The sequence below is a fragment of the Salmo salar genome, chromosome ssa12 (assembly GCF_905237065.1).
Source record: "Salmo salar chromosome ssa12, Ssal_v3.1, whole genome shotgun sequence".
In the NCBI taxonomy this organism is placed as follows: domain Eukaryota; kingdom Metazoa; phylum Chordata; class Actinopteri; order Salmoniformes; family Salmonidae; genus Salmo; species Salmo salar.
The window spans coordinates 15,083,412-15,108,372 of NC_059453.1; the positions used below are offsets into that span (position 1 = coordinate 15,083,412).

General features: G+C 47.0%; 1 protein-coding gene across 2 annotated transcripts in view; it reads left to right on the plus strand.

Annotated features, from left to right (window-relative positions):
* Window positions 1–24,961, plus strand: part of LOC106594349 (DDB1- and CUL4-associated factor 15) — a 42,929-nt gene that overhangs the window by 14,431 nt on the left and 3,537 nt on the right. Inside the window, exons 6-12 of one of the 2 annotated variants that reach the window (XM_045690814.1) lie at window positions 1,811–1,972; window positions 2,919–3,512; window positions 6,717–6,808; window positions 7,091–7,213; window positions 12,382–12,464; window positions 15,492–15,596; window positions 16,011–16,126. In XM_045690814.1, coding sequence (XP_045546770.1) covers window positions 1,811–1,972; window positions 2,919–3,512; window positions 6,717–6,808; window positions 7,091–7,213; window positions 12,382–12,464; window positions 15,492–15,596; window positions 16,011–16,126 — 1,275 coding nt within the window. The remainder of the gene's footprint in view (window positions 1–1,810; window positions 1,973–2,918; window positions 3,513–6,716; window positions 6,809–7,090; window positions 7,214–12,381; window positions 12,465–15,491; window positions 15,597–16,010; window positions 16,127–24,961) is intronic. The other variant, XM_045690815.1, reaches the window with a different exon arrangement.

The following is a 24,961-nucleotide window of genomic DNA, read 5'->3' on the forward strand; positions in this document are numbered from 1 at the left end:
TCAGTCTCTCTCTAGGTAGTGGAGAGTGTCTGGAACATGGTTATATGTTGAACAGTCTCTGTCTAGGTAGTGGAGAGTGTCTGGAACATGGTTGTATGTTGAACAGTCTCTCTGTCTCTAGGTAGTGGAGAGTGTCTGGAACATGGTTGTATGTTGAACAGTCTCTCTGTCTCTAGGTAGTGGAGAGTGTCTGGAACATGGTTGTATGTTGAACAGTCTCTCTCTAGGTAGTGGAGAGTGTCTGGAACATGGCTATATGTTGAACAGTCTCTCTCTAGGTAGTGGAGAGTGTCTGGAACATGGTTGTATGTTGAACAGTCTCTCTCTAGGTAGTGGAGAGTGTCTGGAACATGGCTGTATGTTGAACAGTCTCTCTCTAGGTAGTGGAGAGTGTCTGGAACATGGCTGTATGTTGAACAGTGTCTCTCTAGGTAGTGGAGAGTGTCTGGAACATGGCTGTATGTTGAACAGTCTCTCTCTAGGTAGTGGAGAGTGTCTGGAACATGGTTGTATGTTGAACAGTCTCTCTCTAGGTAGTGGAGAGTGTCTGGAACATGGCTGTATGTTGAACAGTCTCTCTCTAGGTAGTGGAGAGTGTCTGGAACATGGCTGTATGTTGAACAGTGTCTCTCTAGGTAGTGGAGAGTGTCTGGAACATGGCTGTATGTTGAACAGTCTCTCTCTAGGTAGTGGAGAGTGTCTGGAACATGGCTATATGTTGAACAGTCTCTCTCTAGGTAGTGGAGAGTGTCTGGAACATGGTTGTATGTTGAACAGTCTCTCTGTCTCTAGGTAGTGGAGAGTGTCTGGAACATGGCTATATGTTGAACAGTCTCTCTCTAGGTAGTGGAGAGTGTCTGGAACATGGTTATATGTTGATCAGTCTCTCTCTAGGTAGTGGAGAGTGTCTGGAACATGGTTATATGTTGAACAGTCTCTGTCTAGGTAGTAGAGAGTGTCTGGAACATGGTTGTATGTTGAACAGTCTCTCTCTCTCTCTCTCTCTCTCTCTCTCTCTCTCTCTCTCTCTCTCTCTCTCGAGGTAGTGGAGAGTGTCTGGAACATGGTTGTATGTTGAACAGTCTCTCTCTCTCTCTAGGTAGTGGAGAGTGTCTGGAACATGGTTATATGTTGAACAGTCTCTGTCTAGGTAGTGGAGAGTGTCTGGAACATGGTTGAATGTTGAACAGTCTCTATCTCTCTAGGGAGTGGAGAGTGTCTGGAACATGGTTGTATGTTGAACAGTCTCTCTCTCTCTAGGTAGTGGAGAGTGTCTGGAACATGGTTGTATGTTGAACAGTCTCTCTCTAGGTAGTGGAGAGTGTCTGGAACATGGTTGAATGTTGAACAGTCTCTATCTCTCTAGGGAGTGGAGAGTGTCTGGAACATGGTTGTATGTTGAACAGTCTCTCTCTAGGTAGTGGAGAGTGTCTGGAACATGGTTGAATGTTGAACAGTCTCTCTCTCTCTCTAGGTAGTGGAGAGTGTCTGGAACATGGTTGAATGTTGAACAGTCTCTCTCTAGGTAGTGGAGAGTGTCTGGAACATGGCTATATGTTGAACAGTCTCTCTCTCTCTCTAGGTAGTGGAGAGTGTCTGGAACATGGTTGAATGTTGAACAGTCTCTCTCTCTCTCTCTCTCTAGGTAGTGGAGAGTGTCTGGAACATGGTTATATGTTGAACAGTCTCTCTCTCTCTCTAGGTAGTGGAGAGTGTCTGGAACATGGTTATATGTTGAACAGTCTCTCTCTAGGTAGTGGAGAGTGTCTGGAACATGGTTGTATGTTGAACAGTCTCTCTGTCTCTCTAGGTAGTGGAGAGTGTCTGGAACATGGTTATATGTTGAACAGTCGGTACCAGGTGGTCTATCCCTTCCCCACCTTCCAGCCTGCCTTCCAGCTGAAGAAAGACCAGGTGATCTTCCTCAACACCTCCTATTCCCTGGTGGCCTGCTCTGTGTCCCTCTGTCCAGGTAGGAGACAACACACACAATGAACACACACTTCACCTTTCTGGTTCAGTTTAATTTCTCTCTACCTCTTCTCTCTGTCTCGTTCATTTCCCCTCTTTCTTGTTTCTCCTGTGTGATGATATGACTATCTCTCGTCTCCTGTGTGATGTCACTAAGTCTCGTCTCCTGTGTGATGTCACCAAGTCTCGTCTCCTGTGTGATGTTACCAAGTCTCGTCTCCTGTGTGATGTTACCAAGTCTCGTCTCCTGTGTGATGTCACCAAGTCTCGTCTCCTGTGTGATGTCACCAAGTCTCGTCTCCTGTGTGATGTCACCAAGTCTCGTCTCCTGTGTGATGTCACCAAGTCTCGTCTCCTGTGTGATGTCACCAAGTCTCGTCTCCTGTGTGATGTCACCAAGTCTCGTCTCCTGTGTGATGTCACCAAGTCTCGTCTCCTGTGTGATGTTACTAAGTCTCGTCTCCTGAGTGATGTTCCTGTGTGATGTCACTAAGTCTCGTCTCCTGTGTGATGTTACTAAGTCTCGTCTCCTGTGTGATGTCACTAAGTCTCGTCTCCTGTGTGATGTCACTAAGTCTCGTCTCCTGTGTGATGTCACTAAGTCTCGTCTCCTGTGTGATGTCACCAAGTCTCGTCTCCTGTGTGATGTCACTAAGTCTCGTCTCCTGTGTGATGTCACTAAGTCTCGTCTCCTGTGTGATGTCACCAAGTCTCGTCTCCTGTGTAATGTCACCAAGTCTCGTCTCCTGTGTGATGTCACTAAGTCTCGTCTCCTGTGTGATGTCACTAAGTCTCGTCTCCTGTGTGATGTCACTAAGTCTCGTCTCCTGTGTGATGTCACTAAGTCTCGTCTCCTGTGTGATGTCACTAAGTCTCGTCTCCTGTGTGATGTCACTAAGTCTCGTCTCCTGTGTGATGTTACTAAGTCTCGTCTCCTGTGTTGTCAGCAGGTGAGCAGGGTCATTCGACTCAGATCCTGTTCAGAAAGAGAGCCACAGCCCCCACCTCAGAACATCAATCCCCTCCATCGCCCTCTTCATCCTCTTCCTCTCATGGGTCTCCCGACAGCCGCCCGCTAACCGCCAAACCAAGCCCCGCCCCTCTTTCCCCTAGCCAATCACAAGCTGCCGCCCGGGCGCGAGAGTTTGCCGCCGACCTCTTCAGACGTGCCCAGGGAGGAGGGAGGGAAAACGAGGGAGGAGAGAGGAGAGGGAAAACGGAGGGAGGAGAGGAGCCCGTGGTGACTGAGAGAGAAGGGGTGAGCGTGGAGAGGGATAGAGAACAGAGGGAAGACACACAGATGGATCAACTGACTAGCGCACCACAGACTTCCACTTCAGCTGGGAACCAAAGTTTGTTGCGACCTTTGCAGGAGGACTCTATTCAGTGTAGTGCGGTGTCTCCTGCCTCCTCCTCCTCCTCGTCCCCCCCCACTCCTCAGTCTTCTCAGGAAGCAGGCTGCAGCGAGCCGGGATATGTCAACTACACCCGCTTGCAGTACCGCATGCCACAGCCGGGGGCGCCAGAGCAGGCTGCAGGAGGTGAGACACACACACTGTAGAAGAAATGTTTTCACATGGAACACACAATGTGTTTGGACATGTAAATAGGGAGCTGAAACTCCTTCGTCTATTTCCTCCCCTCTATACCTTCCTCTTCCCTCTATCCCTCCCTCTTCCCTCTATCCCTCCCTCTTCCCTCTATCCTTCCCTCTATCCCTCCCTCTTCCCTCTATCCTTCCCTCTATCCCTCCCTCTAACCCTCCCTCTATCCCTCCCTCTAACCCTCCCTCTATCCCTCCCTCTAACCCTCCCTCTATCCCTCCCTCTATCCCTCCCTCTATCCCTCCCTCTATCCCTCCCTCTAACCCTCCCTCTAACCCTCCCTCTAACCCTCCCTCTTCCCTCTATCCCTCCCTCTTCCCTCTAACCCTCCCTCTATCCCTCCCTCTTCCCTCTATCCCTCCCTCTTCCCTCTATCCCTCCCTCTTCCCTCTAACCCTCCCTCTTCCCTCTTCCCTCTATCCCTCTCTCTTCCCTCTATCCCTTCCTCTTCCCTCTATCCCTCCCTCTAACCCTCCCTCTATCCCTCCCTCTAACCCTCCCTCTATCCCTCCCTCTAACCCTCCCTCTAACCCTCCCTCTAACCCTCCCTCTATCCCTCCCTCTAACCCTCCCTCTATCCCTCCCTCTATCCCTCCCTCTAACCCTCCCTCTATCCCTCCCTCTATCCCTCCCTCTAACCCTCCCTCTATCCCTCCCTCTATCCCTCCCTCTATCCCTCCCTCTATCCCTCCCTCTAACCCTCCCTCTAACCCTCCCTCTAACCCTCCCTCTTCCCTCTATCCCTCCCTCTAACCCTCCCTCTATCCCTCCCTCTATCCCTCCCTCTAACCCTCCCTCTTCCCTCTTCCCTCTATCCCTCTCTCTTCCCTCTATCCCTCTCTCTTCCCTCTATCCCTCTCTCTTCCCTCTATCCCTCTCTCTTCCCTCTATCCCTCTCTCTTCCCTCTATCCCTCCCTCTTCCCTCTATCCCTTCCTCTTCCCTCTAACCCTCCCTCTTCTCTCTTCCCTCTATCCCTCCCTCTTCCCTCTATCCCTCCCTCTTCCCTCTATCCCTCCCTCTAACCCTCCCTCTATCCCTCCCTCTAACCCTCCCTCTATCCCTCCCTCTAACCCTCCCTCTTCCCTCTTCCCTCTATCCCTCCCTCTTCCCTCTATCCCTCCCTCTTCCCTCTATCCCTCCCTCTAACCCTCCCTCTATCCCTCCCTCTAACCCTCCCTCTATCCCTCCCTCTAACCCTCCCTCTTCCCTCTTCCCTCTAACCCTCCCTCTTCTCTCTTCCCTCTATCCCTCTCTCTTCCCTCTTCCCTCTATCCTTCCCTCTATCCTTCCCTCTATCCCCCCCTCTTCCCTCTATCCCTCTCTCTTCCCTCTATCCCTCCCTCTTCCCTCTATCCTTCCCTCTATCCCCCTCTTCCCTCTATCCCTCTCTCTTCCCTCTATCCCTCTCTCTTCCCTCTATCCCTCTCTTCCCTCTATCCTCTCTCTTCCTCTAACCCTCCCTCTTCCCTCTATCGCTCTCTCTTCCCTCTATCCCCCCCTCTTCCCTCTATCGCTCTCTCTTCCCTCTATCCCTCCCTCTTCCCTCTATCCCTCCCTCTTCCCTCTATCCTTCCCTCTATCCCTCCCTCTTCCCTCTATCCCTCCCTCTATCCCTCTCTCTTCCCTCTATCCCTCCCTCTTCCCTCTATCCTTCCCTCTATCCCCCCCTCTTCCCTCTATCCCTCTCTCTTCCCTCTATCCCTCTCTCTTCCCTCTATCCCTCTCTTCCCTCTATCCCCCCCTCTTCCCTCTATCCCCCCTCTTCCCTCTATCGCTCTCTCTTCCCTCTATCCCTCCCTCTTCCCTCTATCCCTCCCTCTTCCCTCTATCCTTCCCTCTATCCCTCCCTCTAACCCTCCCTCTATCCCTCCCTCTAACCCTCCCTCTATCCCTCCCTCTATCCCTCCCTCTTCCCTCTATCCTTCCCTCTATCCCTCCCTCTTCCCCTCTATCCCTCCCACTCTCCCTCTATCCCTCCCACTCTCCCTCCCACTCTCCCTCTATCCCTCCCACTCTCCCTCCCACTCTCCCTCCCACTCTCCCTCTTCCCCTCTATCCCTCCCACTCTCCCTCTATCCCTCCCACTCTCCCTCCCTCTATCCCTCCCTCTATCCCTCCCACTCTCCCTCCCACTCTCCCTCCCACTCTCCCTCCCACTCTCCCTCTATCCCTCCCACTCTCCCTCCCACTCTCCCTCTATCCCTCCCACTCTCCCTCCCACTCTCCCTCTATCCCTCCCACTCTCCCTCCCACTCTCCCTCCCACTCTCCCTCTATCCCTCCCACTCTCCCTCCCACTCTCCCTCTATCCCTCCCACTCTCCCTCCCACTCTCCCTCCCACTCTCCCTCTATCCCTCCCACTCTCCCTCCCACTCTCCCTCCCACTCTCCCTCCCACTCTCCCTCTATCCCTCCCACTCTCCCTCCCACTCTCCCTCTATCCCTCCCTCTATCCCTCTATCCCTCCCACTCTCCCTCTATCCCTCCCTCTATCCCTCTATCCCTCCCTCTATCCCTCCCACTCTCCCTCTATCCCTCTCTCTCTTCCCTCACTCTATCCCTCTCTCTCTTCCCTCACTCTATCCCTCCCACTCTCCCTCTATCCCTCCCACTCTTCCTCTATCCCTCCCACTCTCCCTCTATCCCTCCCACTCTCCCTCTATCCCTCCCACTCTTCCTCTATCCCTCCCACTCTCCCTCTATCCCTCCCACTCTCCCTCCCACTCTCCCTCCCACTCTCCCTCCCACTCTCCCTCTATCCCTCCCACTCTCCCTCCCACTCTCCCTCTATCCCTCCCACTCTCCCTCCCACTCTCCCTCCCACTCTCCCTCCCACTCTCCCTCTATCCCTCCCACTCTCCCTCCCACTCTCCCTCCCACTCTCCCTCCCACTCTCCCTCCCACTCTCCCTCTATCCCTCCCTCTATCCCTCTATCCCTCCCTCTATCCCTCCCACTCTCCCTCTATCCCTCTATCCCTCCCTCTATCCCTCCCACTCTCCCCTCTATCCCTCCCACTCTCCCTCTATCCCTCCCTCTATCCCTCTATCCCTCCCTCTATCCCTCCCACTCTCCCTCTATCCCTCCCACTCTTCCTCTATCCCTCCCACTCTCCCTCCCTCCCTCCCACTCTCCCTCCAGGTTATGAGGATGATAAGGTCCAGCTGCCCTTCACTGTGACTGACCTGAAGGGACGCAACCTACAGCTGGTCACTGGGCCCCACAACGGACAGGTGTGTGTGTTTTTGTGTGTGTGTGTGTGTGTGTGTGTGTGTGTGTGTGTGTGTGTGTGTGTGTGTGTGTGTGTGTGTGTGTGTGTGTGAATAAAAATCCAGCCCTACCAATGGAGAGAGGGAGATCAGCGAAGGAGAGAAATAAGAGAGATTTGTTTGAGAGACACAGGACCTGAGTGTGTTAATATTTAGACCTGTTGTCTTCACTTAGTATTTGGAAGGAACCCAAGTCCAGGAGAAGTGCAGTAAACCTGAACATGCTAATGTGTGTGTGTCCTACAGAGTGTGTGTGTGGAGCAGTTGACTCTGGACTTTGAGTACCTGATAAACGAGGTGATCCGGAGCGACGCCCGCTGGGCTCCTCAGTTCTGTTCCTTCAACGACTACGACGTTGTTATACTGGAGGTACACATTCACACACTTCACACACACTACACACACTACACACACTACACACACATTCACACACACTACACACACATTCACACACACTACACACACTACACACACTACACACACATTCACACACACTACACACACATTCACACACTTCACACACACTACACACACTACACACACATTCACACACACTACACACACATTCACACACTTCACACACACTACACACACTACACACACACTACACACACATTCACACACTTCACACACACTACACACACTTCACACACACTACACACACTTCACACACTACACACACTACACACACTACACACACATTCACACACTACACACTCTACACACACATTCACACACAACACACACATTCACACACTACACACACATTCACACACTACACACACATTCACACACTACACACACACTACACACACTACACACACATTCACACACACTACACACACATTCACACATTCACACACTACACACACATTCACACACTACACACACATTCACACACTACACACACACTACACACACTTCACACACATTCACACACTACACACACATTCACACACTACACACACACTACACACACACTACACACACACTACACACACTACACACACACTACACACACACTACACACACACATTCACACACTACACACACATTCACACACTACACACACATTCACACACTACACACACATTCACACACATTCACACACTACACACACATTCACACACTATTCACACACTATTCACACACTACACACACATTCACACACTACACACACATTCACACACTACACACACATCCACACACTACACACACATTCACACACATTCACACACTACATTCACACACTACACACACATTCACACACACTACACACACATTCACACACTACACACACATGCACACACTACACACACATTCACACACACATTCACACACTACACACACATTCACACACACATTCACACATTCACACACTACACACACATTCACACACTACACACACATTCACACACTACACAGACATTCACACACATTCACACACTACACACACATTCACACACTATTCACACACTACACACACACTACACACACATTCACACACTACACACACATTCACACACTACACACACATTCACACACTACACACACATTCACGCACACTACACACACATTCACACACACTACACACACATTCACACACACTGCACACACTACACACACATGCACACACTACACACACATGCACACACTACACACACATATATATATACTATAGACCTATAAACATTCACACATGTTATATAGTACACAACATATACTCTATAGGCCATGTTATATAGAACACAACATATACTTTATAGGCCATGTTATAAAGTACACAACATATACTCTATAGGCCATGTTATATAGTACACAACATATACTCTATAGGCCATGTTATATAGTACACAACATATACTCTATAGGCCATGTTATAAAGTACACAACATATACTCTATAGGCCATGTTATAAAGTACACAACATATACTCTATAGGCCATGTTATATAGTACACAACATATACTCTATAGGCCATGTTATAAAGTACACAACATATACTCTATAGGCCATGTTATATAGTACACAACATATACTCTATAGGCCATGTTATATAGTACACAACATATACTCTGTTATATACACTGCTCAAAAAAATAAAGGGAACACTTAAACAACACAATGTAACTCCAAGTCAATCACACTTCTGTGAAATCAAACTGTCCACTTAGGAAGCAACACTGATTGACAATAAATGTCACATGCTGTTGTGCAAATGGAATAGACAACAGGTGGAAATTATAGGCAATTAGCAAGACACCCCCAATAAAGGAGTGGTTGTGCAGGTGGGGACCACAGACCACTTCTCAGTTCCTATGCTTCCTGGCGGTGCTTTCACTCTAGTGGTAGCATGAGACGGAGTCTACAACCCACACAAGTGGCTCAGGTAGTGCAGCTCATCCAGGATGGCACATCAATGCGAGCTGTGGCAAGAAGGTTTGCTGTGTCTGTCAGCGTAGTGTCCAGAGCATGGAGGCGCTACCAGGAGACAGGCCAGTACATCATGAGACGTGGAGGAGGCCGTAGGAGGGCAACAACCCAGCAGCAGGACCGCTACCTCCGCCTTTGTGCAACGAGGAGCAGGAGAAGCACTGCCAGAGCCCTGCAAAATGACCTCCAGCAGGCCACAAATGTGCATGTGTCTGCTCAAACGGTCAGAAACAGACTCCATGAGGGTGGTATGAGGGCCCGACGTCCACAGGTGGGGGTTGTGCTTACAGCCCAACACCGTGCTGGACATTTGGCATTTTCCAGAGAACACCAAGATTGGCAAATTCGCCACTGGCGCCCTGTGCTCTTCACAGATGAAAGCAGGTTCACACTGAGCACGTGACAGACGTGACAGATTCTGGAGACGCAGTGGAGAACGTTCTGCTGCCTGCAACATCCTCCAGCATGACCGGTTTGGCGGTGGGTCAGTCATGGTGTGGGGTGGCATTTCTTTGGGGGGCCGCACAGCCCTCCATGTGCTCGCCAGAGGTAGCCTGACTGCCATTAGGTACCGAGATGAGATCCTCAGACCCCTTGTGAGACCATATGCTGGTGCGGTTGGCCCTGGGTTCCTCCTAATGCAAGACAATGCTAGACCTCATGTGGCTGGAGTGTGTCAGCAGTTCCTGCAAGAGGAAGGCATTGATGCTATGGACTGGCCCGCCCGTTCCCCAGACCTGAATCCAATTGAGCACATCTGGGACATCATGTCTCGCTCCATCCACCAACGCCACGTTGCACCACAGACTGTCCAGGAGTTGGCGGATGCTTTAGTCCAGGTCTGGGAGGAGATCCCCTCAGGAGACCATCCGCCACCTCATCAGGAGCATGCCCAGGCGTTGTAGGGAGGTCATACAGGCACGTGGGGGCCACACACACTACTGAGCCTCATTTTGACTTGTTTTAAGGACATTACATCAAAGTTGGATCAGCCTGTAGTGTGGTTTTCCACTTTAATTTTGAGTGTGACTCCAAATCCAGACCTCCATGGGTTGATAAATTGGATTTCCATTGATTATTTATGTGTGATTTTGTTGTCAGCACATTCAACTATGTAAAGAAAAAAGTGTTTAATAAGATTCTTTTTTTCATTCAGATCTAGGATGTGTTGTTTAAGTGTTCCCTTTATTTCTTTGAGCAGTATATATATATATATATATATATATATATATATACATACATACATACATACATACATACATACATACATAGTTGAAGTCGGAAGTTTACGTACATTTAGGTTGGCGTCATTAAAATTAGTTTTTCAACCACTCCACAAATTTCTTGTTGACAAACTATAGTTTTGGCAAGTCGGTTAGGACATCTACTTTGTTCTTGACACAACAATTGTTTACAGACAGATTATTTCACTTATTCACTGTATCACAATTCCAGTGGGGTCAGAAGTGTACATACACAAAGTTGACTGTGCCTTTAAACAACTTGGAAAATTCCAGAAACTGATGTCATGGCTTTAGAAGCTTCTGATAGGCTAATTGACATCATTTGAGTCAATTGGAGGTGTGCCTGTGGATGTATTTCAAGGCCTACCTTCAAACTCAGTGCCTCTTTGCTTGACATCATGGGAAAATCAAAAGAAATCAGCCAAGACCTCAGAAAAAAAATTGTAGACTTCCACAAGTCTGGTTCATCCTTGGGAGCAATTTCCAAACGCCTGAAGGTACCACGTTCATCTGTACAAACAATAGTACGCAAGTATAAACACCATGGGACCACGCAGCCGTCATACCGCTCAGGAAGGAGATGCGTTCTGTCTCCTAGAGATGAATGTACTTTGGTGCGAAAAGTGCAAATCAATCCCAGAACAATGGCAAAGGACCTTGTGAAGATGCTGGAGGAAACGGGTACAAAAGTATCTATATCCACAGTAAAACAAGTCCTATATCAACATAACCTGAAAGGCCGCTCAGTAAGGAAGAAGCCACTGCTCCAAAACCGCCATAAAAAAGCCAGACTACGGTTTGTAACTGCACATGGGGACAAAGATCTGTACTTTTTGGAGAAATGTCCTCTGGTCTGATGAAACAAAAATAGAACTGTTTGGCCATAATGACCATCGTTATGTTTGGAGGAAAAAGGGGAGGCTTGCAAGCCGAAAAACACCATCCCAACCGTGAAGCACGGGGGTGGGGGTGCTTTGCTGCAGGAGGGACTGGTGCACTTCACAAAATAGATGGCATCATGAGGAAGGGAAATTCCATGGCTATATTGAAGCAACATCAAGAAATCAGTCAGGAAGTTAAAGCTTGGTCGCAAATGGGTCTTCCAAATGGACAATGACCCCATGCATACTTCCAAAGTTGTGGCAAAATGGCTTAAGGACAACAAAGTCAAGGTATTGGAGTGGCCATCACAAAGCCCTGATTTCAATCCTATAGAATATTTGTGGGCAGAACTGAAAAAGCGTGTGCAAGCAAGGAGGCCTACAAACCTGACTCAGTTACACCAGCTCTGTCAGGAGGAATGGGCCAAAGTTCAACCAACTTATTGTGGGAAGCTTGTGGAAGGCTACCTGAAACGTTTGACCCAAGTTAAACAATTTAAAGGCAATGCTACCAAATACTAATTGATTGTATGTAAACTTCTGACCCCTGGGAATGTGATAAAAGAAATAAAAGCTGAAATAAATAACTCTCTCTACTATTAATCTGACATTTCACATTCTTAAAATAAAGTGGTGATCCTAACTGACCTAAAACAGGGAGTTTTTACTAGGATTAAATGTCAGGAATTGTGAAAAACTGAGTTCAAATGTATTTGACTAAGGTGTATGTAAACTTCTGACTTCAACTGTAGGCGTGTGTGTTTGTGTGTGAGATATATATCTCACACACACACTATAGACATATACACACGACCCATATGCATGCGGTCACACACACAGGAGCATCTACGGACTCTTACACAATCTACAAGCGTGCACACTTACACACTGTGTATATATACACACTCTACACACACACACACTCAATCGGGTCAGACAGTAATGGTGTGTATTGTGTTTTGTATTGTGTGTGTGTCAGGTGTGTCCAGAGACTAACACAGTGGTGATCAACATTGGGCTGCTGCTGCTGGCGTTCTCCAACCCTGAAGAGGAACACTGCAGGTAGCTACACTACATATACACTACACACACACACACACACACACACACCTATTCACACACACACCTATACACACACATCTGTTTTTTAGTAAAGGCATAGTCACACTTCATCTCAGCTTCAACAAAACAGACAATTGTGGCTAGTCACCTGGTGAGGTGTTCTGGGGTCTGGAGGGCTGTTTTCCTGGCTAGTCACCTGGTGAGGTGTTGTGGGGTCTGGAGGGCTGTTTTCCTGGCTAGTCACCTGGTGAGGTGTTCTGGGGTCTGGAGGGCTGTTTTCCTGGCTAGTCACCTGGTGAGGTGTTCTGGGGTCTGGAGGGCTGTTTTCCTGGCTAGTCACCTGGTGAGGTGTTGTGGGGTCTGGAGGGCTGTTTTCCTGGCTAGTCACCTGGTGAGGTGTTGTGGGGTCTGGAGGGCTGTTTTCCTGGCTAGTCACCTGGTGAGGTGTTCTGGGGTCTGGAGGGCTGTTTTCCTGGCTAGTCACCTGGTGAGGTGTTGTGGGGTCTGGAGGGCTGTTTTCCTGGCTAGTCACCTGGTGAGGTGTTGTGGGGTCTGGAGGGCTGTTTTCCTGGCTAGTCACCTGGTGAGGTGTTGTGGGGTCTGGAGGGCTGTTTTCCTGGCTAGTCACCTGGTGAGGTGTTCTGGGGGTCTGGAGGGCTGTTTTCCTGGCTAGTCACCTGGTGAGGTGTTGTGGGGTCTGGAGGGCTGTTTTCCTGGCTAGTCACCTGGTGAGGTGTTCTGGGGTCTGGAGGGCTGTTTTCCTGGCTAGTCACCTGGTGAGGTGTTCTGGGGGTCTGGAGGGCTGTTTTCCTGGCTAGTCACCTGGTGAGGTGTTCTGGGGTCTGGAGGGCTGTTTTCCTGGCTAGTCACCTGGTGAGGTGTTGTGGGGTCTGGAGGGCTGTTTTCCTGGCTAGTCACCTGGTGAGGTGTTCTGGGGGTCTGGAGGGCTGTTTTCCTGGCTAGTCACCTGGTGAGGTGTTCTGGGGGTCTGGAGGGCTGTTTTCCTGGCTAGTCACCTGGTGAGGTGTTCTGGGGGTCTGGAGGGCTGTTTTCCTGGCTAGTCACCTGGTGAGGTGTTCTGGGGGTCTGGAGGGCTGTTTTCCTGGCTAGTCACCTGGTGAGGTGTTGTGGGGTCTGGAGGGCTGTTTTCCTGGCTAGTCACCTGGTGAGGTGTTCTGGGGTCTGGAGGGCTGTTTTCCTGGCTAGTCACCTGGTGAGGTGTTCTGGAGGGCTGTTTTCCTGGCTAGTCACCTGGTGAGGTGTTGTGGGGTCTGGAGGGCTGTTTTCCTGGCTAGTCACCTGGTGAGGTGTTCTGGGGTCTGGAGGGCTGTTTTCCTGGCTAGTCACCTGGTGAGGTGTTGTGGGGTCTGGAGGGCTGTTTTCCTGGCTAGTCACCTGGTGAGGTGTTCTGGGGTCTGGAGGGCTGTTTTCCTGGCTAGTCACCTGGTGAGGTGTTGTGGGGTCTGGAGGGCTGTTTTCCTGGCTAGTCACCTGGTGAGGTGTTCTGGGGTCTGGAGGGCTGTTTTCCTGGCTAGTCACCTGGTGAGGTGTTGTGGGGTCTGGAGGGCTGTTTTCCTGGCTAGTCACCTGGTGAGGTGTTGTGGGGTCTGGAGGGCTGTTTTTCTGGCTAGTCACTTGGTGAGGTGTTCTGGGGTCTGGAGGGCTGTTTTTCTGGCTAGTCACCTGGTGAGGTGTTCTGGGGTCTGGAGGGCTGTTTTCCTGGCTAGTCACCTGGTGAGGGGGTCTGGAGGGCTGTTTTCCTGGCTAGTCACCTGGTGAGGTGTTGTGGGGTCTGGAGGGCTGTTTTCCTGGCTAGTCACCTGGTGAGGTGTTGTGGGGTCTGGAGGGCTGTTTTCCTGGCTAGTCACCTGGTGAGGTGTTCTTGTGTCTGGAGGGCTGTTTTTCTGGCTAGTCACCTGGTGAGGTGTTGTGGGGTCTGGAGGGCTGTTTTTCTGGCTAGTCACCTGGTGAGGTGTTCTGGGGTCTGGAGGGCTGTTTTCCTGGCTAGTCACCTGGTGAGGGGTCTGGAGGGCTGTTTTCCTGGCTAGTCACCTGGTGAGGTGTTCTGGGGTCTGGAGGGCTGTTTTCCTGGCTAGTCACCTGGTGAGGTGTTGTGGGGGTCTGGAGGGCTGTTTTCCTGGCTAGTCACCTGGTGAGGTGTTCTGGGGGTCTGGAGGGCTGTTTTCCTGGCTAGTCACCTGGTGAGGTGTTCTGGGGGTCTGGAGGGCTGTTTTCCTGGCTAGTCACCTGGTGAGGTGTTGTGGGGTCTGGAGGGCTGTTTTTCTGGCTAGTCACTTGGTGAGGTGTTCTGGGGTCTGGAGGGCTGTTTTCCTGGCTAGTCACCTGGTGAGGTGTTCTGGGGTCTGGAGGGCTGTTTTCCTGGCTAGTCACCTGGTGAGGTGTTGTGGGGTCTGGAGGGCTGTTTTCCTGGCTAGTCACCTGGTGAGGTGTTCTGGGGTCTGGAGGGCTGTTTTCCTGGCTAGTCACCTGGTGAGGTGTTCTGGGGTCTGGAGGGCTGTTTTCCTGGCTAGTCACCTGGTGAGGTGTTCTGGGGTCTGGAGGGCTGTTTTCCTGGCTAGTCACCTGGTGAGGTGTTCTGGGGTCTGGAGGGCTGTTTTCCTGGCTAGTCACCTGGTGAGGTGTTCTGGGGTCTGGAGGGCTGTTTTCCTGGCTAGTCACCTGGTGAGGGGGTCTGGAGGGCTGTTTTCCTGGCTAGTCACCTGGTGAGGTGTTCTGGGGTCTGGAGGGCTGTTTTCCTGGCTAGTCACCTGGTGAGGGGGTCTGGAGGGCTGTTTTCCTGGCTAGTCACCTGGTGAGGTGTTGTGGGGTCTGGAGGGCTGTTTTCCTGGCTAGTCACCTGGTGAGGTGTTCTGGGGTCTGGAGGGCTGTTTTCCTGGCTAGTCACCTGGTGAGGGGGTCTGGAGGGCTGTTTTCCTGGCTAGTCACCTGGTGAGGTGTTCTGGGGTCTGGAGGGCTGTTTTAATTGCATCTATCTGTCACTCACACTAACTGGTAGTTGTCTTCCAGGCCCAACACCTACCACTCCAGTCTGCAGGTGAGCTGGGACCTCAACACAGGAGTGTGTCACACCGTCGGAGTCGGTGACCTCACTGAGGTCAAGGGTCAGACCAGGTGAGACGATCTCTTATCTATCACTCTCTCTCTCTCATATCTCTCTCTCTTCATATCTCAAATTTCAAATTTATTTATATAGCCCTTTGTACATCAGCTGATATCTCAATGTGCTGTACAGAAACCCAGCCTAAAACCCCAAACAGCAAGCAATGCATGTGAAAGAAGCACGGTGGCTAGGAAAAACTCCCTAGGAAAAACTCCCTAGAATGACCAAAAACCTAGGAAGAAACCTAGAGAGGAACCAGGCTATGAGGGGTGGCCAGTCCTCTTCTGGCTGTGCAGGGTGGATATTATAACAGAACATGGTCAAGATGTTAAAATGTTCATAAATGACCAGCATGGTCAAATAATAACAATCATAGTAGTTGTCGAGGGTGCAACAATATCTCTCTCTTCTATCCCGTCCTGTAGTGGCAGTGTATGGAGTTCCTACAGGAAGTCTTGTGTTAACACAGTAATGAAGTGGCTGGTTCCAGAGAGCAGCTCTCGTTACATCAACCGCATGACCAACGAGGCCCTGCACAAAGGTACACATACACACATTATATATACACACTGAGTGGACAAAACATGAACTACACCTAATGTTCAGTTGCACCCCCTTTTGCCCTGAGAACAGCCTCAATTCGTGGGGGTATGGACTCTACAAGGTGTTGAAAGTGTTCCACAGGGATGGTGGCCCATGTTGACTCCAATGCTTCCCACAGTTGTGTCAAGTTGGCAGGATGTCCTTTGAGTGGTGACCATTCTTGATACACACGGGAAACTATAGTGTGAAAAACCCAGCAGCATTGCAGTTCTTGACACAAACCGGTGCGCCCGGCACCTACTACCATACCCACTACCATACCACTATCATTCCCACTACCATACACCATACCACTACCATACACACTACCATTCCCACTACCATACACCATACCCACTACCATTCCCACTACCATACACCATACCCACTACCATACACACTACCATACACCATACCACTACCATACCCACTACCATACCACTACCATACACCATACCCACTACCATTCCCACTACCAAACACCATACCCACTACCATACACCATACCCACTACCATTCCCACTACCAAACACCATACCCACTACCATACACACTACCATACACCATACCCACTACCATACACACTACCATACACCATACCCACTACCATACACACTACCATACACCATACCCACTACCAAACACACTACCATTCCCACTACCATACACCATACCCACTACCATACCCACTACCATACCCACTACCATACCCACTACCATACACCATACCCACTACCATACCCCATACCCACTACCGTACCCGCTACCATTTCCACTACCATACCCACTACCGTACCCGCTACCATTTCCACTACCATACCCACTACCGTACCCACTACCCTACCCACTACCATACCCCATACCTCTACGATACCCACTACCATACCCCATACCCACTACCATACCCCATACCCCTACCATACCCAGTACCATACCCCATACCACTACCATACACACTACCATACACCATACCCACTACCATTCCCACTACCAAACACCATACCCACTACCATACACCATACCCACTACCATACACCATACCCACTACCATACCCACTACCATACCACTACCATACACCATACCACTACCATACACACTACCATACACCATACCCACTACCATACACCATACCACTACCATACACACTACCATACACCATACCCACTACCATACCCCATACCCACTACCGTACCCGCTACCATTTCCACTACCATACCCACTACCGTACCCGCTACCATTTCCCCTACCATACCCACTACCGTACCCACTACCCTACCCACTACCATACCCCATACCCCTACCATACCCACTACCATACCCCATACCCACTACCATACCCCATACCCCTACCATACCCACTACCATACCCCATACCCACTACCATACCCCATACCCCTACCATACCCACTACCATACCCCATACCACTACCATACACACTACCATACACCATACCCACTACCATTCCCACTACCAAACACCATACCCACTACCATACACCATACCCACTACCATACCCACTACCATACCCCATACCCACTACCATACCCACTACCATACCACTACCATACACCATACCATTCCCACTACCATACCCCATTCCCACTACCATACACCATACCCACTACCATTCCCACTACCAAACACCATACCCACTACCATACACCATACCCACTACCATACACCATACACACTACCATACACCATACCCACTACCATACACCATACCCACTACCATACACCATACCCACTACCATACCCACTACCGTACCCGCTACCATTTCCCCTACCATACCCACTACCGTACCCACTACCCTACCCACTACCATACCCCATACCCCTACCATACCCACTACCATACCCCATACCCACTACCATACCCCATACCCCTACCATACCCACTACCATACCCCTACCATACCACTACCATACCCCATACCCACTACCATACCCACTACCATACCCCTACCATACCAATACCATACCCACTACCATACCCCATACCCACTACCTGTTACGTGAATTTAAGTTATCAATGTTCTCAAACCGAACTTCAATTTAACTACTCAGTGTGTATACCAGAAGGTGTAAGGTTCCGGTTGAAAGAAACAGACTGAGACCCAGCTTACAATGATCAGAATGTTTATTTACGAGAGCTCTAAAATCCATACAATGCACACAGCCTTTTATATTACACATTTCGTCATACAAATGTCCCTCCTCTTCTCTAACACTGACGATGCAGTTTACAAACTTTTCTACAACACATACATTGTTTATCATATCTTGCACCTGGTACCTAATCTACTGTAGCCTCAATGTTTCTCCCCCCACCCCCCCCGGGACAGGGAGACCTTCTTCCTGTTATCAGTTCCTCCGTGGTCACAAATTGTTGTCTGTTAACAGTTCCCCTTCTCCTTGAACGTCTCACTTACATTACTACATATTAAAGTCTCAGCTTGTCCCATACACACACATTAGTACATTAACCTTATAATCACTCGGTTATACATTTTCAGGGTGAAATCATTTAGTCAAACCTTTAATCATATAGTTTCCATTATAATCCACCCTATTGGCTAAATATTTCACATACACTATTACTCATGTATTTTTATTGGATTCAGAAATGTCACACAAAATCAAACTAATTCAGGACATCAAATGCATATACTGTCATCACATACTTATCGATGACTGTTCTAAGACTATCTCCAATCATAACACTTCGGATCAGGATTTTCGTTATGATCTTCATTTAAAGAAACAGTCTTCCTAAACGTTAAAGATGGTCTCATCTAACATGGGTTCCTCATAATTAAATGAATCCTCCACCAGGCTCGGCGGTAGGTATTTGTCGTCCCACTGGTCTGAACTTGGAATCGGTCCGTATCTCACCATCTGCTCCGTTATCGATCTCTCCAGAGCCCTGGAAACGAGACCTCTCGCACACGGGACCAAACAACAACCACACAACACAAACACACTCATACAGGTGAAAGCAGCCCACACCACAGTGATTACAACATTACAACACTGGATCCACACCCAGTCTCCTGGTTGGATTGAGTGAATCACCTTCTCCTGTAATTCACCTGTTGGACACAATCTTGGACATACGGGTTTGGTTAACAAACAGTCTTCTCATGTGTCTGTTAGTATATCTTCAACTTCTATGTCTACCTGTTCTGGTCTCCCTAACTCTGGCATTGTATTTGCTCTACCTGATTAGCTAAATGTAATTCATAATTTAATAACTTCTTGCATCTAGGCGTTCCGCTAGCGGAACCCCGTTCCGCCAGCGGAACGCCTAGCCAACAGCCAATGGAACAGCAGGGCGCGAAATTCAAAATATCAAAAATCTAATAATTTCAATTTCTCAAACATATGACTATTTTACACCATTTTAAAGATAGACTTCTCCTGAATCCAAACACGTTGTCCAATTTCAAAAAGGCTTTACAGCGAAAGCACAACATTAGATTATGTTAGGACACCACCGAAACAAGAAAAGCCACACAGCCATTTTTCTAGCAAGGAGATGTGTCACAAAAACCCAAAATCCATCTAAAATGAAGCACTAACCTTTGACGATCTTCATCAGATGACACTTCTAGGACACCATGTTACACAATACATGTATGTTTTGTTCAATCAAGTTCATATTTATATCCAAAAACAGCATTTTACATTGGCGCGTGATCAGAAAATGATTAGCCTCCAAAACCTCCGGTGAATGACCACACACAGAAATACTCATCATAAATGTTGACAAAATATATAACAATTATTTAAAGAATTATAGATATACTACCTCTTAACTTCTTTGGGATGGGGGCAGTATTTTCACGCCCGGATAAAAAACGTACCCGATTTAATCTGGTTACTACTCCTGCCCAGAAACTAGAATATGCACATAATTGTTTGATCTGGATAGAAAATGCCCTAAAGTTTCTAAAACTGTTTGAATGGTGTCTGTGAGTATAACAGAACTCATATGGCAGGCAAAAACCTGAGAAAATTCCATGCAGGAAGTGCCCTGTCTGATAAATTTGTTGTCCTTCTGTTGCATCTCTATCGAAATTACAGCATCTGAGCTGTTACGTGACACTTTCTAAGGCTTCCATTGGCTCTCAAAAGCCGCCAGAAAGTGGAGTCTGCTGTCTCTGGGCAAAGTATAGGAGCAGAGTTTGTAAGTGGTCAGCCTGGGGACAGTGAGACTGGAGATGCGCGGTCACGAGAACTCGCCATTTTTTTCTTTCTCTCTTTGAATGAATACAACGTTGCCCGGTTGGAATATTATCGCTATTTTACGAGGAAAATAGATTTTAAACAGCGTTTGACATGCTTCGAAGTACGGTAATGGAATATTTTGAATTCTTTTGTCACGAAATGCACTCGCGTGTTACCCTTCGGATAGTGACCTGAACGTACGAACAAAATGGAGGTATTTGGATATAACTATGGATTATTTGGAACCAAAACAACATTTGTTGTTGAAGTAGAAGTCCTGGGAGTGCATTCTGACGAAGAACAGCAAAGGTAATCCAATTTTTGCAATAGTAATTCTGAGTTTAGGCTGCCCCGACGTTGACGGGTCTGAATAGCTAGCCTTGATGGCCGAGCTATGTACTCAGAATATTGCAATATGTGCTTTCGCCGAAAAGCTATTTTAAAATCGGACATAGCGATTGCATAAAGGAGTTCTGTATCTATAATTCTTAAAATAATGTATGTATTTTGTCAACGTTTATCATGAGTAATTTAGTAAATTCACCGGAAGTTTTCGGTGGGTATGCTAGTTCTGAACATCACATGCTAATGTAAAAAGCTGGGTTTTGATATAAATATGAACTTGATTGAACAAAACATGCATGTATTGTATAACATAATGTCCTAGGAGTGTCATCTGATGAAGATCATCAAAGGTTAGTGCTGCATTTAGCTGTGGTTTGGGTTTTTGTGACATATATGCTTGCTTTGAAAATAACTGTGATTATTTTTGGCTGGGTACTCTCCTGACATAATCTAATGTTTTGCTTTCGCTGTAATGCCTTTTTGAAATCGGACAATGTGGTTAGATTAACGAGAGTCTTATCTTTAAAATGCTGTAAAATAGTTGATTGTTTGAGAAAATTGAATTGTGGTATTTTAGTTGGTTTTGTATTTCGCGCCGTGCGATGCCATTGGCTGTTGGCTAGGGGTTCCGCTAGCGGAACGTCTGTCCTCAACAGGTTAATGCAACCGCTGTGTCAGATTTCAAAATAACTTTACGGAGAAAGCACGTTGTTCAATATTCTGAGTACAGAGCTCCGCCATCAATGCAAGTTATACAGTTAGCTGCCAAGCCACGGCGTCGTCAAAACTCTAAAATACTGTTATAAATATTTTCTTACCTTTGCTGATCTTCGGCGGAATGCACTCGGAAGGACTTCCACAAGAAATGTAAATGTTCATTTGTTTGATAAAGTCCATCATTTATGTCCAAATACCTCCGTTTTGTTGGCGCGTCCAGAACACTATTCCAAAGGCACGAGGGCGCAAATCAATAGATGAAAAGCTCAAAAGTTCCATTACCGTTTGTAGAAACATGTCAACCGCTGTTTCCAATCAAACCTTAGGGTGTTTTTAACATAAACAATCGATAATATTCCAACCAGACAATAGCGTATTCATTAAAGAAGAAAAATAAAAATGCTATCCATGCGTGAAGTAACTACATGACCTCAGACTGTCCACTGCTTGAACCGACTGTTATTCGGTCAAAATTCACCATAGAAGACTCAAACAACTTTGTAAAGACTGTTGACATCTAGTGGAAGCCTTAGGGAGTGCAAGTTGACCCCACAGACACTGTAGTTTCAATAGAAAATGGTCTGAAAGACTACAATTCTCAGACTTCCCACTTCCTGGTTGGATTTTTCTCAGGGTTTTGCCTGCCATATAAATCAAATCAAATCAAATTTATACTCACAGACATCATTCAAACAGTTTTAAAAACTTCAGAGTGTTTCCTATCCAAATCTACAAAAAATATGCAAATATTTGACTCTGGGCCCGAGTTGTAGGCCGTTTAATTTGGGTACGTTTTTCATCCGGCCGTGAAAATTCTGCCCCCTATAGTGAAGAGGTTAAAGAGAGAGATCCTAGTAAACCAACTCTATCTTGACCTAATATTTTAGCTACCATAATCGTGTCCACCAAGTAAGTTGGTAACGCTTCTACCCATTTGCTATACTTATCTATTATTGTTAAACACCCCTTCTTCCCCTCACTTCAGAACAGTTCAATAAGGTCCATTTCCAAATGTTGGAATGGATAGTCTACAAAAAAAATGTAAGTAATTATCCTCTAGGCCACTAAGTCTTTCCTAACCTGCAGTGTTTCCTTACCTGCGCTACCATTCTTCCTCCCTGTTGACACCTGGCTCCTCCCATGTGTCAATATTGCCGCATATCTAAACAGTGTCTTTGGTAAGATTAGTAAATGATCCTTATGTCAGACCTTCTCTTGTAGGATTGCCCCTTTCATTTTCCACATGTCCAATTCTTCCTGGGGTGTTCGTTCTTGGCTATCCTGTAACAATTCTCTGTCAAGTGTCTCATCTTCATTAAGATTTATCTGTGCTGCTTTGTATGGTTTTAAATGCCTATGTGCTTGTCTGTGTAAATAGTAACGTTTCTCTCCTTTCTTATTTCGCCGGCTCTAGTCAATGCTACTACTTCGGCCTGCTGTGCAGAATAGTGTCTGGGCTATGGTTCAGTGTCTAACACCTTAGTTCCTGAAACCAACTAAGCTTTCATTCCCCTTTTAGTTTGGGTAACAACTACTTTCAACAAAATCATCATATCTCTTCCTAGCGAATTTAACAAACATAAACTTAAATACATGCCTATCCTAACTTTTCATATATATATTTTTTTAAACCAATGGAGCCGATAGTCTCTCCATGAATTAATATCCTAAAGCTAAGCGAACCAAATTCTCTTCCCTTTTATTTTTATTCTGTCTTTTTCTGTCTGTCACGGTATTATTTCTGTCCCCATTTATCGGGTGAGCCTTACATTCTGCCATCTAATCCTGTTTATAATTTAACTATGCTGGTCTCCACTCAGTAACTGTTATCTAACCCTTCTGTGTCACTTCTATCTTCTCTTCCTGGCTTATGCTCTCCTCCTGCTACTCCCAAACCATCAAGGTCTCAGCAGTGCAGGAGAGGACTTCTCCGTCTGCCCTTCCTTCTATCTGTCTGTCGCTTTTTCTCATAACAGTCAGTATCAAATATAGGTTGTTTCCTAATATTGACTAAATGTCTCCCTGGTTGCACTCCTGGATTTTAGAAAAATCAACATGTCTATGGTAGTAATATCAAGATTATTGCATAGTTAAGTAAGTTTATCTGATACTCTCAATGATCCTGGATCATCACGGATGTCATATATCCCTGTCCTGTTGGCTTAGAATATATCCTAAACACTTAACCTAAGTCTTACCATTATTAAACTTTTCTTGCTCAGATTATAACCTTATTCAACAACAAAATATAATAATACTATTATATAAATACCACCGCCTTGTTGTGTTAAATCTCTTCCACTGAATTCAACAACAGCTGACTACCTAAGGGAATATAAACTTGGCTAGATAATGTATAAGAATACTACTACTGGTCAAAAGATATTCAAATAACATAATCAGATCAAAATCACTAATCTGAACAATTCCACCAAGAAAAATCATTGTACCCTTATGGTTCTAGGAAAATAGACTTAAGGAAGCCTACCCTTAGTCTACGGCTTTGCCCTTTCAGTCTTCTCATTGGTTCAAATTACAAATATGTCTAAGAACTTTAAACTCCATCATTATTATCAGTTAGACAAATTTCCTTAAAAGTAGTATTACAAATGACCTTAAATTCACTATCCATATGGCTTTTCAATGAGGCTGATCAGACCACAAAGGAAAGTCGTGATAGAAGTCAAGTCATACGACCCTTTCAGAACCGTGTTTCTTACTACATTTGACAAATGAAGGACAAACCATCACACATTTTGGATCCCAGGTTCCCAGAACATTTCCCTTATCCAAAGACTTCACGTGTTTAATTAAAACTCAGAAAACAAAACTTCAACGATTCCATGTGTGTGTAACTTCTAAGATTCCATGTGTGTATACCCCTTTAAGAAATCGTGGGTCTGGGAAACATTCCAAAGAAAGGCAATGAAGCACTCCTTTTCCCAAAAAAACAACCCCTTGGTCAGCATTTCATTATACTATACCGATTCAACAACCCAAAAGTTGACTACAAACAAAACCTAATAATACTTATAATTCCATTGTACTCCCCCCAATCATTAGTTTTAAACTTCCTCAATGGTTATGTAATTGAGCATGCGCTACCCTTGGATACAATACTGTACTTCAAATCTATGAAACTCCCATACCTAATATACTCCTTGACTAGTTTGGCCCAAGCTTGCTTTACAACATTAAAACCCCTTCAGTCTGTCTGCAAACAGGCTCTCAAAGTGTTTAATAGGAATACTCTGCCATTAGACACACACAACTGTGATTAATGTGCACTGTCCCTGTAAAATAAAATGAACTCAACCTGCAATCCACTTTCCTGACCTGACATTGTTCCACGTAATGGAAACAGATTATAATGTTAGAAGACATTCACTTCCTGTTCAATTCACTGGTGTTACTAAACAATCAAACCAAGAATCAATAACCAGAAACTATCATTAAGCTTTTACGATTCAACTATCCAAACCTGAACCGCTTTACAGCCC